Source organism: Halyomorpha halys, unplaced genomic scaffold (assembly GCF_000696795.3).
Source record: "Halyomorpha halys isolate HHAL.00 unplaced genomic scaffold, Hhal_1.1 Scaffold37.1, whole genome shotgun sequence".
Taxonomy (NCBI): domain Eukaryota; kingdom Metazoa; phylum Arthropoda; class Insecta; order Hemiptera; family Pentatomidae; genus Halyomorpha; species Halyomorpha halys.
The window spans coordinates 288,208-300,658 of NW_027106407.1; the positions used below are offsets into that span (position 1 = coordinate 288,208).

A 12,451-nucleotide genomic window follows, 5' to 3' on the forward strand; every position below is an offset into this window, starting at 1 on the left:
TAATAAATATATAACACAGAATTAAAGCATTAGGGGACTAGCCTTTATCGTTATCAGACGATTTATTAACAGTTTGCATTGGAGTGGGAGAGGCTACACGAGAGCAGACTTGTTCAGGTGATTGAAGCGCCGTCGAGTATCCCTCCATACTGCAATCGATCTGACCTACAACCAGTCAGGCAGCAGTGTCTACATCGGCTCTGTACAATCTAAGGGCACGGCCCTTCTTACTATCATTTATACTACTATACATAATAAACACATAGAATTGTTAAAGCAACTGATAATATTTTACTTTGTTCATTTTGCAATACAGTGCGGAATTGCTAATCTGCACTAATTTAAGCTAGAAACTTTGAAGCAATAAAATGAAAACAATTAATCATAACTTCAATGACAAATCAATTCAATAACGAAGAAAATATATATTTACTTTAAAATATTTTAGTAACAGCTGATTATTATTTATAAATTAATTTATTTTTGTGAAAATAATCTGACAAGTTTGGACCTTGAATTTTGCCTTTGCCTAATTTTTTTTTTTTCATATCATCACATTAATTTTTATGATTGTTAGAGGTTTTTATTTTAAAGTTAATACTTTCCATGCATTAAACTTACAGTTAAATATTTTTGCACACCCCATACTATGCATTGCATTAACTTTCATAATAAATAAATTAGGGAACGATTCAAAACCTTTACTGCTACAAGAGTTAATCACCCAACCCAAACCTCAATTGATCAAATAATATTCTCACGTTTTTAAAAAATCCATAAGTATAATTTATACATGGGAGAGGAGGGGGATAGAATTAATTAATAAGAAAAATTGTAGAAAACAAGCAATAAAAGTATTCCAAACTCAGAGACACAAATCAAAATTCTAACAATCCAAAGTTTTTTATCTGCATAAATTTTGAACATTACTTTCAAAATACCTTATACAATACACCCAAAAGACAAAAGCTGCCTTGTTTAGAAATAATTTTGAATTTTTTTTTACCTGACCAAACATAAATATGCACATTTTAGTATAATTGTTAAATAATACTGTGTTTGAGAGGACAAACTTTTTTTTTTTTTTAACTTTCATGTTAAATCTTCCTATTTATAATAAATAAACAAGAAATGTTATGTAGATAAAACCATACTGGAAAGTAATAGGACTTGACAGTTATAAGGGAGGCATATTGTGAAAACAAGATTGTTGCAAGAAATTTCACTCCCTCTGTCCTCTGTACCTTGTAAAATTAAATTATTTAAAAAAGTTTTCAGCAAGATATATAGCAAGCAATAAATAAGTTACATTCTAATTTTCTTGAATTTATAAATGTAAAAATAAAAATAATGTTTATTTTTTTTTTTCATAGCTAGGCATCTAAAAGCTTTTGAACAACTGGTCTTCTTCACTTGATATACTTAATAAAGTCACTATAAGAATATAATTCTTAATGGAATAGATGATACCAGAAAATGAAATCCATAAGGGTACCACTCATAAAGAGATAAGGTAAAGGTAGCAAGCCTTGGTTTTTAATGAAGACTTATAAAAAGAAATTATAATTGTATTTCCTTTTTGGGAATGGGGAATTTCATTGATTTACAAAAAAAAGTAGTTCTAATCAGTATCAATCATCCTTTAAAACAAGTTGTGGATTAAAATAGAACAACGAGAAATGATATTAGAGGTCGGATTTTTATTTAAAATTAATATTATTTTTAAAAACAGTAAATATTTTAAGATGCATTTAATTTTCTGCATAACATGAAATAAGAAGGTTATATTTATCGGTTTTTTTTTTAATGATGAAATTAAAATTAATAAGGAATGTTTGCTTATAACTCAAATTAAATAGAATTATTTTGTTGTGGAATGGTAATAAATTTTATGTAAAGAAAATACTTAGCCATCCTTCAGCAGAATAAATTTATCTAGAAATTTAAGAACAATAATTCAGAAAGTTTTAAAAGTGACTTCTCAAATTATATCAGAATAACTTTTAATTAATACAATTTAAAAATCTATACATCTTGGAGATATTAATAAATAATATCCTAGGCAGATTGTATAAGAAAATTTAAGTTGATAACTGAAAGGCAACTTAGACTTTAATACAGAGATGGAGTTAATGCATTGCTTAGTAAATAAATAATTGTTTGAAAAAAATTTAAAATAAAAAGTCATTGTTACACCAGGCGTTTACTAATTTCTACTGATGAACACCACTAAATTTTAAAATGTTTCTTACCATGATGCATGAATCCAGAAGGTATAGCCAGCGAAAGCCGTCTACAGAGCGCTTCTACTTCCTCCCTATGTTTCTGCTGTAATGCTTCCAACTCAAGTTTTTGCCTAGAACACAACAAAGGAATTACTAATGTTAGTATTATAAATATTGACAAAAATTATCAAATATTTTAGGATTCTATCCTTATACAGACTTGAAAGGATTGTTTAAACATTGCTGAGTGGTAAGTAGTCTGATTTAAATCAGAAGTGGGAGCTCACTTAAGAGTTAATGGAGCACAATATCCCACACGCCGAAGATAATTGTTCGGTCAAAGTAAAAAAAAAACTTTTCAGTAAAGCCTTATTGAAATATGATGCTCATTTATCATAATAAAAGTATTTACTGTATTATAGGTGCTAACTTGGAATTGGGGCAAGATGCCATTAGCGCACAAAGAAGTCAGTACCGTCTAGTCTAGTTGATGAACCCATTTAGAAGTGACAGTATTTAACTAGAAGTGGATATAGGCAGTAAGGGGACCTTGCACTCAAAAACTAATGTGTTCAAAGAATTAAAGAAATGATAAAAGGAGGCTCCAAATTTGTTCCCTAATTAAATGAATACACATTGACAGCTTAACTTGTAATTGAAATGTGGGTTTTTGGATTGGGTTCAATCCGAATTATTTTATTGCATTGTATAGAAAACTACTAATTAATCACATTATAAACAAATGATTTTTTTTAAATATATTTACAAACTAACACCAGTAAATAATACGGAGATGGGAAGGAAACACTTATTAATTTAATCTATAATATAATGGTATATAACCCTATATGCATAACCTGCATGTACAATTGTATGTTGTTAGCCATAGCACAAGCAGTTTTTGGAAGAAATTCTTTTACCTTGTGATAATTTAGTACCGACTACAGTTAAATTACAGATTTGAAAATAGACATGTCTTGTTATAGAATCCTTTACCACATATTAACTACCTACAATACTAAGACACTAAAAATAAAAAATACAAAAAAAACAGAATAAATTTGAGATATAATACCTCTGAAGAAGTGCATGAAGTTCGTGATTACATTTTTCTATATCTTCCTCTTGTGTGATCTGTAGAAATAATGATTATAGTAAAGTGTAAAAATGGTTTGAGAATAATTATATCCATTGAAAACATAAACACTCTTGGTTACAGAACAATATCTAGGCTACATATCTCTCATGTTAATGGGCTAACATTGACTTATTTAAAGAGTCTTTTATTTATGCTTGTTAACTTAAGATACATTCTAAGGAAGAAATAATCAAGTAATAGGTTGAATAATTTTAATATTATATATTAAGTGAAATTGTTAAAACTAGAAAGACTTCTCTGACCAGTACAAATAGCAATACCTACAGAAAATTGACTTCCACAACTATAATTATTTTCATAAAAATAATAAGAATTAGAGAAAAATAAATAGACCACATTGATTAACTTAAATGGAGTACAAGAGAAAATTAAAATTTTCAAATATTTGAGGACCCTATGCACAAGCATCAAGGGAGAGATGCTACAATTTGGAACAGAATAATACCATGAAGTCTTTACTTGTGAAAAGGAAATAAACGGATCAATTTAAATTAAGAACAGCCATATCCGCCCTAGATCATCATCAGTAGACATGATTAGATACATTGAGGTCCAAGCACAACTACATAAAAGGCTAATTAACAGAATTCAGCCATGAAATTAAAGAGGGCAAAGCACAACTACATAAAAGGCTAATTAACAGAGTTCAGCCATGAAATTAAAGAGGCCTATCATGAACAGAACATGAATTGGCACAATACTGGGCCTCACAGACCAAGCTTCTCACATTGCTCAGCAACAAAAGAGTCTAGAACAAAGACACAAGAGAATAAAAAATTATAAATTTTAAACTATGAAGATTGCAATATTTTAAAAATTTAATGCTTCCAGTATTTATTTAAATGTAAAACAAAAGTTGGAAGGCAAGCTTCAAAAAATAAGAACCAGTCTACCAAAACAGAAAATGTAAGTAATTAAAAAGAATAAGAAAATTAAATTTTAGACCTAGTAAATATCAGTAGACAAAATCCAAATGGAAATAGTTCATAATATTCTGAACCTAGGCACATGATTTGTCAATAAACCAGATTTTATTTAAGAATTGTATTTAAAAACAACAACAAAAATAAATGATAACTACAATACAAATCCTTCACATTTTTTTTTTCAACAATGGATTATTTTTTAATGTACAAAAACTTATCACCTAATGAAAGAAAAACATCATTTTCATCACAATCACCAAAAAAATTAAAATTAGCAAATATATGAATAGATTTATCAATTTTAAAATTTATAAATACTAAAATCAAAATAAAAAAATCCTCAAAAATTAGTTCAAAATAATTAATTATAAACAATTAAATAAAAGGATGATGGTTCAGATGTGGTCAATGAAAAAAACTGAAATAGTTTTACGACTATTTGAGTTTTTTTCTTTGACCACACCCAACCTGAACCATCTACCTTTTATTATCACACATGGTCAATCATCGATCTTCCACTAAACAATTAAAATTAAAATTAGTTTCAGGATAAATAATGTTTAAATGTGTTTAATAATCAAGAAGATGAGAGAAAGAAATGTAATACACCTTGCAAATCAGTTTTTCAACCAAAACATATTCTAGAATTTATATCTCCAACATTTTAGAGTTAAAAAATATTATAATAAACAAAAATAATAATATTTATAATGAGGAAATCCAATTTTAAGAAAAACAAGAAATAAGTCAACAATTATTTGTTTCTTAAAACTTTTCAACTATAATTAAATTATATATATTATATAGGCCAGCTCATGAGCATATAATGATTCAAAAAATAGCTTTGGAACATTAGATTGATAGCTCCATCTTGATTTTTTCTATCAACATAAAAATACATAGAACGTGCATTTTTCTTAACAAAACCTATGAACAGTGCATATACTTTTGAATGCAAGCATAACTTTATAAAACGATACTAGTTTAAACAATGAAAATTGGACCAAAATAAAAACAAGAAGCGCATGCAAGGCTTTTGAATCTAAATAAAACAATAGCAAGCAACAGAAATTACAATAACTACTAAGCATGTTAAAACGCTGAGATAATTACAATGTTAGATTTTAAGGGAAGAGAATTTTCAAAATTGGATCAACAATTAATTATTACTATAGCAACAAGTAATTATTTAAATTATATATAATGAGAAATTGGACATACCCCTTCCAAAATAGTAAGTGTTAATATCCCAAAAAATAAGTATAACGATTACCAAGGAAAAGATTACCTTGGCCTTATTGAGGAGCCAATGGCTGTAATGAAGGATCTCTCCACAGCCAAGGGTTCGAGGCTGCCGTCTGGAAGGTCGGTTCTCCTCACAGTGTAATCTTCCTTCGCTAGGCCAACGCCGTACGCCCTTTACATACCCATCTCATGTCCTCAACTAATGTTTTACTCATTCCCTTCTTATAAATTTTTTAATCCCCGACTATAATTTTGATGATGATTATTTTTGGGAATGGAATACACTTTTTTAATCCGTACAAATCGAAAAATAAATGCCTATTATGAGTCAAAGAACTTAGCAAACTAAAATAAAACTCCAAATGCTTTTTAGCTAGAAGATGTGGGGATGGATGTTATTACAGAAAGAGATTTTAATCCTTTGAATACTATACATTATTAACTAAATACTTATGAACTAGGTTCATATGATTGTATTACTTGTACAATCACTCAATTGTATTTAAATAGCATTAGAAATCTCGGAAATGTTATTAATTTTTTTGCTTGAAACATTTTTAATAATTTCCCAATAAAACAAAAGTCTAGCAGAAACTTTTATATACAAAACAGTTATTTTAAACTTAGTGAAAGACGGATAACTTTTTCGGTCACTGGTCAAAACAGTTATATTAAGTTTGAAACTTAATCAGAAATAAATTAATGACTTTTGATAAACTCAATTCTGCAGTTATTTCCCGTAAAATACAGTTCATTACAGAGGTATTTAGTATTTAAAAATCCATCTAAAAGTGGCAATTCCAATATTTTAAAATATAATTAATTAAACTATAACCATATAACAATTTAATGTTAAAAAATACTTAATATCCTTTAAACCTTAAAACTTTAATGAAAAATTATGGTTAACAGTAACATGTATTTACATTAACAGTAATAGTATTACAAAAAATCTAGAAGGCAGGACATTATTTAATTTTGACACGATACAACTATTGTATCCTTATTTTTAATATTTCTCATTATAACAAGAAAACCACTTTCTGCCAAACAAATATATAGCTCTTAACCAACATCAAAGAATGTGAAATTTAAAATTAAAGATATTTTCTATTCTTGAACTCTTTTATGGATTAAATGTTTTAAAAAAATAAATGATATTTTTTAACATTTGATCTATATATAGATACGATTTGAAAGATTGAAAAAGTGTATTAAAAAAATCAGCAAATTATTTAGAGGCCAGAAAACTCTCCAATTATGTATTTTTTAGGATCAGCACAATAATATATCAAACGTTATAAAGGACCTATCAGAGATCAAATTGAACAGTTATAATAGCTGATATAGATAGAAAAAAAATTCAAACCCCTATAAACTTATTCTATATTCATAAAACTTCTCATTTCTCCCCTTTCATTAATTTATCTTTAATATTTTTAAAAAATAATAATAAAGACTAATGATTCAAAAATTTAATCTTATTAAAGTTGCATTGACCCTTTTACAACAGAGAGCATACTAATAAATAATAATCAAACTAATAATAATAATAATAATTTCAAAAATTTAATCTTATTAAAGTTGCATTGACCCTTTTACAACAGAGAGCATACTAATAAATAATAATCAAACTAATAATAATAATAATTTATTTATATATGTATTTATTTTAATATCACTTTGTTTTGTATCTTCTTCATTTTCTATATCACAGTCAATAGACATTTTTCTCTAATTATTTTTAATTTCATTTTTACCAAAATAAGAAAATTCGATTCTGATAAGATTTCTGGACTTCTTGTGTCTCAGAATTTTTTTGAAAATAATAATAGATTTGAACAAAAGGCTCTTTCTTTCAATCTTGATCTAACTCCTATTTATCTCTTTGGTCTATTTATCTTCCATTTGTATTTTGACAATTATTTTGTGTCTCTTATGGAGTTTTCACTCTTTTATATTAATTAAAAATACAACACTCATTGTGGATATTCAAAATAATATGGATATATCTGACTCGTAAGATGAAGAAAGATGGTCTGGGGATTGTCAATAAAGTCACCCACATTTCGTCCCACCCTGCATGGCTTCCTCAGAGGTATAGATAATGGATTAGATCTAGGATTCACCGCTGTAAAGTGGGGCGAAACATGGGTTACTAATAATTTTTTTTTTTTTTTTTGCTATTTGAGTATCATTCTTGATCACCACCCAGACTAGCTTCCTTCAATTGAGCTCTTAACAGTTGGTTTAGAAATTAGTTCAAAAAAGTGTTATTCAGAAAAAGGCAGATTAATCAAATTTAGTACAATATTTTGAGTTCTAATTGTTTCAAAACAGGGATATCACCGAATAATTTTTGTCATTTATTGTATAAATTTGAGGTATTAGCTCAAAAAATGGTTACATACCTACAGGTGGATAGATTAAACACATTTTTGGGCCATTTGTAGCCCAGATAGTTGACACTTTGGTCTTAACAAGCCCTGGTACTGCAGCGGTGGCTGGTTTAAATCTAGCCTGAGAATTGACTTTTTATTTTATGGTGGTCTCCAAGAATGAAAACTTGACCTCTCACCATAGTTAGAATAGGTTGGTTACCTATAGGTAATCACCCCCCACCTCTTCGGTATGTTGGTAATAATAGCTATTAAAAAAAAAAATTAAACAAATCTAATACCATCATTTTCAATATCATGATCTCAACATGTTTCTAAACATTTAGGGGATCTTATTGAATAACTTGAGCCATTAGATTTAAAAATTGGCATAGTCATTCATTCAAATAATCGTCCCATACCTACAAACGAATAGATTATAATAGATACCGAAACATTTTATTTACCCTATTTGTGGCTACACTAGTCAGTTAAAATTATCAACAAAATTTGTACACAATGTTTATTGGTGATGATACCCTAGTAAGTTAATGCTAATAAGTAATTGGCGAGAACAAAAGAAAAAAAGATCCTACTCTTTGACAGTAAATTGCTAACTCATTTAATATAATTTTAAATCAGTAATGTTAAAATTGATAGTATGATGTATAACTGAAAGTACATTTTGAATTTAATGAAAAAATAAATAGTTTAGGATTATTCCCAATTTTTGTAATTATTTAAAAACAATTCTTCAAGCATTAGTAACTAAAAATTAATCCATAACAACCACATTATAAACATGACCCCGTCTTTACCTACCTTCATTCTTATTTATTTATAAATAAAATTATTATTGTTTGGATGGGCATTGAATTTCAATTAATTGTTAACGAGAGTAACCTTATTTTTTAAGCATACTTTTATATCTCTGAAAATTCATGCTAAAAATTACCCTTTTTTGTGTGAAAATCACCTCTGGTACGTTGCTAGTCCTAAACCAGATCATAAAGAATCTGGTGTTGTCCATTTTAATAGTATGTTAATAATTTTAGCTATTTCAGTTATACAAAAGTTATAACCATGAACAGAAAGTAAATAAATTCTGATATTCAGACCAACCATCACCAAATAATAGTAAAGAAAACTGTACACTCTAAAGTTCTTCTATAAATCGTTAGGGTTAGCTGCTTTTTTTTTCATGCAATAAATAGAACTGAAATATTTGATCTCATTGGACTTACTCCACAACAGAGGAATGGAAATAGAAAAATATGAAGTAAATTACCCTTTGCCATAGCTCAATATTTAAACAAAATGAGCTAAAATGAAAATATTTAGCACTAAACAATCCAAAGCAGCAGAAATTGACAACTGCCCTGCAACCAAACTACATATTTGCTGAGTCCTTCAGGCAATCTTGTTGAAGCTCATAAAAGCATATCATTTTCAACAAAATATTTCAAGAATTCGAAATGTTCTATTATTTATTTTATTTCATTTTTATTTTGCCAGTAAAAATGATTCATTCTCTATGTAGAAAACTAGAGAAACGAAACACATCCCAGTGAACATAGTTTTATCAAATCAACTGAAAATACAATACATAAGATATAGTAAAATACTACTTATCTTGGTACCTAAATGTTGATTATTTTAGCATTATAAAATACAGTGAGATGGATTCTAATTTGAGCAATAGAAAATATAAAAAAATAAAATAAAAAAACAGGCTCGAGAAATTCTCTCAAGAGAACTAAAAAATTAGCTATAGCTAAAAAGCATTAGTCGTTATGGATTAATAATCAAAAAGATCAGTTGTCATCTGTTTGTTTGTTACTACTTCTTGTAACTAAATAAGCCATTAACTGAAATAATCAATTAAATGCTTCTTATAGTTATCAAGCATTAGTAACTAAAAAATTAATCCATAACAACTACAATTACTTAAGCTAAAATTAATTCTTGCCCAACAGTGCCAATAGTAGTAATAGCTTACTAAATCGTACTCATTTAGATTGCACTAAGAATAGCTTAAACCCAAACTAAATATAGTTGTTGAGAATTAGAAAAAGCTAAAGCTTATTTACATTAAGAACAAAATTAATCTTATCCTTTCATTTCGACTCTAACAAACGTTTTTTCATAAAAGAATCTGTAATTACCTTAACATAAATGGAGAGCAAAGTGAGGGAGAAAAATTAAATCAAATCTAAAATGAATTATGGTAAAATAAAACTATAAATTTTAGGGTGCTCACTACTTAAAAGGTGAAAAAAAAAAAAAGCAGTGAGATTAAATGTTTTAAAAGAAAATAAGTAAAACTAATCTTTCATCAATTCATTTAGCTGAGGACACAGCACTTTTACAATATACATAAACAAACAAAAAAAATGTTCATTTTTAGTTACAGAGGAAATAAAAAATAAAACAAAACCATGCGATGACACTTCATATCGTGCTAGTTACACACCAATAATGGTACAAAACACATTGTGTGGAAATTAAAAAAAAAAATGAAAATAACACATTAAACAAGCAAAAACTGAATACTAAAATTACCTGATGGTGGTAGGTAGGTAAGATACTGGCAATCTTAGCTGCTAAACTACTAGTTGGGCTCAGTACTCCGGATTTTTGAGCTTCTGAAACAACTTAATAAGAGAAAAATCAACAGATGTAAATCATAATCCTAGCAATAAATTAATAAATCCTTGACACCAATCCAAAGCATAACAAATAACCAACAACTTATTAATTTAGGCATTACCTGGAGTTGGAATGATCTCGGGTACTGAACTAACTTGAAACCTAGAAACTTTTCTAACTGGAGACGAAGAAGTGTCCCCTTCTCCCTCATTTGTATCCTATTCAATTTATTCATACTATTAGTCAAAAATTATTTTTACTGAGGAGTTTTCTAATAAAAGTCAATATATCCACTTCATAAAAATTATAGTTTAAAAATCATTATAGGAGTATTCTATGTAAGTTAAAGTTTTATTGGAAATCTTTGAATAGTAAAATCTGTTTAATAGGAGAAAAATTATAGTTCAAAATAACTGGATAAGTTTTTGGCATAGAATTTCAATTTGTCAAAAAAACTCATACCTTTCAGAATTGGATATACTTACTTTTTATAGAAAACAATATTATATTTCTATATATAAAAAAAATATTATTTATCCCATTAAAAATCAAAGATAATATCTTACGCTAGGCTGTTGAGTTATGTGAGCTAAAGAAGTAGTAGAAGATGGAAGACTGCTGTGACTTTTACTGTTTAACATGCACTTCACCAATTCCTGAAAAAAATTTTGATTATCCATAATATATCCAGTTTCTAATGAGTAGAATAATTATAAAATAATGGTAACTGAGTTATTTTAACAATTTTAGAGTGATGCCTGTAAAAAAAAATGTGTATGAACCATTGTTACTAAGGATTTAGTAATAGAACCATGTTCACTGTCAAAACTTTTGTTCTTATAAAGCGAATTAAAGGAAATAAATAAACATGAAAAAACAAATACTTTTTGGTCAAATAAAATTTTTAAATTAAGTAAACTACCCTTATAGACTAGTTCACACTAAAAATGGTGGCAACACAAAAAAAAAAAAAAAATTTTTAAAACGTAATAGAAAACATATTTTATCATTTCTGATGGTGGTGCTAAAATATTATGCTACGAAATTATGGTTCAATTTCAGGCTCAGTATTCCACTTTCAGTTGATATAATTTTCAAGTTCTTAGACTCATTAGAAAGAGGAGAATTTCCAGCTATATAAAATTGACACTATTTCTGAAGGATTGTGTAAAAACAAAAAAATTATTACAAAATAGAAACAAAATTGAGGTTAAAACAAATAACATTGGCTAAAGAAAATTTTGTATTCAGACAACCTTTACCAGCCCTCCAAATTTGGTTTGAATAAGTGCTCAAGGAGTTCATGAGTTATGGACCGTTTTTGAATCTTAAAAAAACATAAAGGTTCTAGAACCTTCTCTAGGCTCTAGAACTCTAGAGTTCTGCAATCAAACTTTATCAAAATTTTGGGATAAAGGACAGAGATATTATCTAACTTGTTGACTACTACATTGGGCATTGGAATCTGACAGTTATGTTGTCAATCAAGATGTCACAAATTTTGCAGATGTTTCATTAGCTTAGGAATGCTTTTTTTAAAAGATATTTAAATAGGAGTTGAACATATAAAAAAAAATAAAAAAATGTTATAAATTAATATATTTTAATATGCTCTTTTTGATTAAATAGTATATTTTGATGTATTAAGGATTTTTAATATGTTTTATTTTATGTATCATTTTAATATTGTTCATTTGTTTTGTTGAAGCAAAAAGCAAGCTAACCAATTTTCATTGGCTATAATAAATTTGTGATTCAAAACAAAACCAAGATGGCGGTACGTATCCTTCAAAAAGTCCGTTGAATCAAGGTCATGTTGAGCAGATTCAAATATCATAAAAACTATTTTAACTCTTCCCATCATAATTG

General features: G+C 27.6%; 1 protein-coding gene across 10 annotated transcripts in view; it reads right to left on the reverse strand.

Moving 5' to 3' along the window:
- Wnk (Wnk kinase) overlaps positions 1 to 12,451 on the reverse strand; it is a 69,390-nt gene continuing 56,939 nt past the window's right edge. For 4 of the 10 annotated variants that reach the window (XM_014430776.3, XM_014430799.1, XM_014430792.1 and 1 more), the window contains 7 exons: positions 11,149 to 11,238; positions 10,704 to 10,800; positions 10,496 to 10,587; positions 5,599 to 5,727; positions 3,301 to 3,359; positions 2,253 to 2,356; positions 1 to 165 (listed from right to left, as the gene is read on the reverse strand). In XM_014430776.3, the coding sequence (XP_014286262.1) occupies positions 38 to 165; positions 2,253 to 2,356; positions 3,301 to 3,359; positions 5,599 to 5,727; positions 10,496 to 10,587; positions 10,704 to 10,800; positions 11,149 to 11,238 (699 nt within the window). In that variant the 3' untranslated portion in view covers positions 1 to 37. Of the gene's footprint in view, positions 224 to 2,252; positions 2,357 to 3,300; positions 3,360 to 5,598; positions 5,728 to 10,495; positions 10,588 to 10,703; positions 10,801 to 11,148; positions 11,239 to 12,451 lie in introns of all 10 variants that reach the window. The other 6 variants (XM_067044751.1, XM_014430817.1, XM_014430785.1 and 3 more) reach the window with 5 other exon arrangements.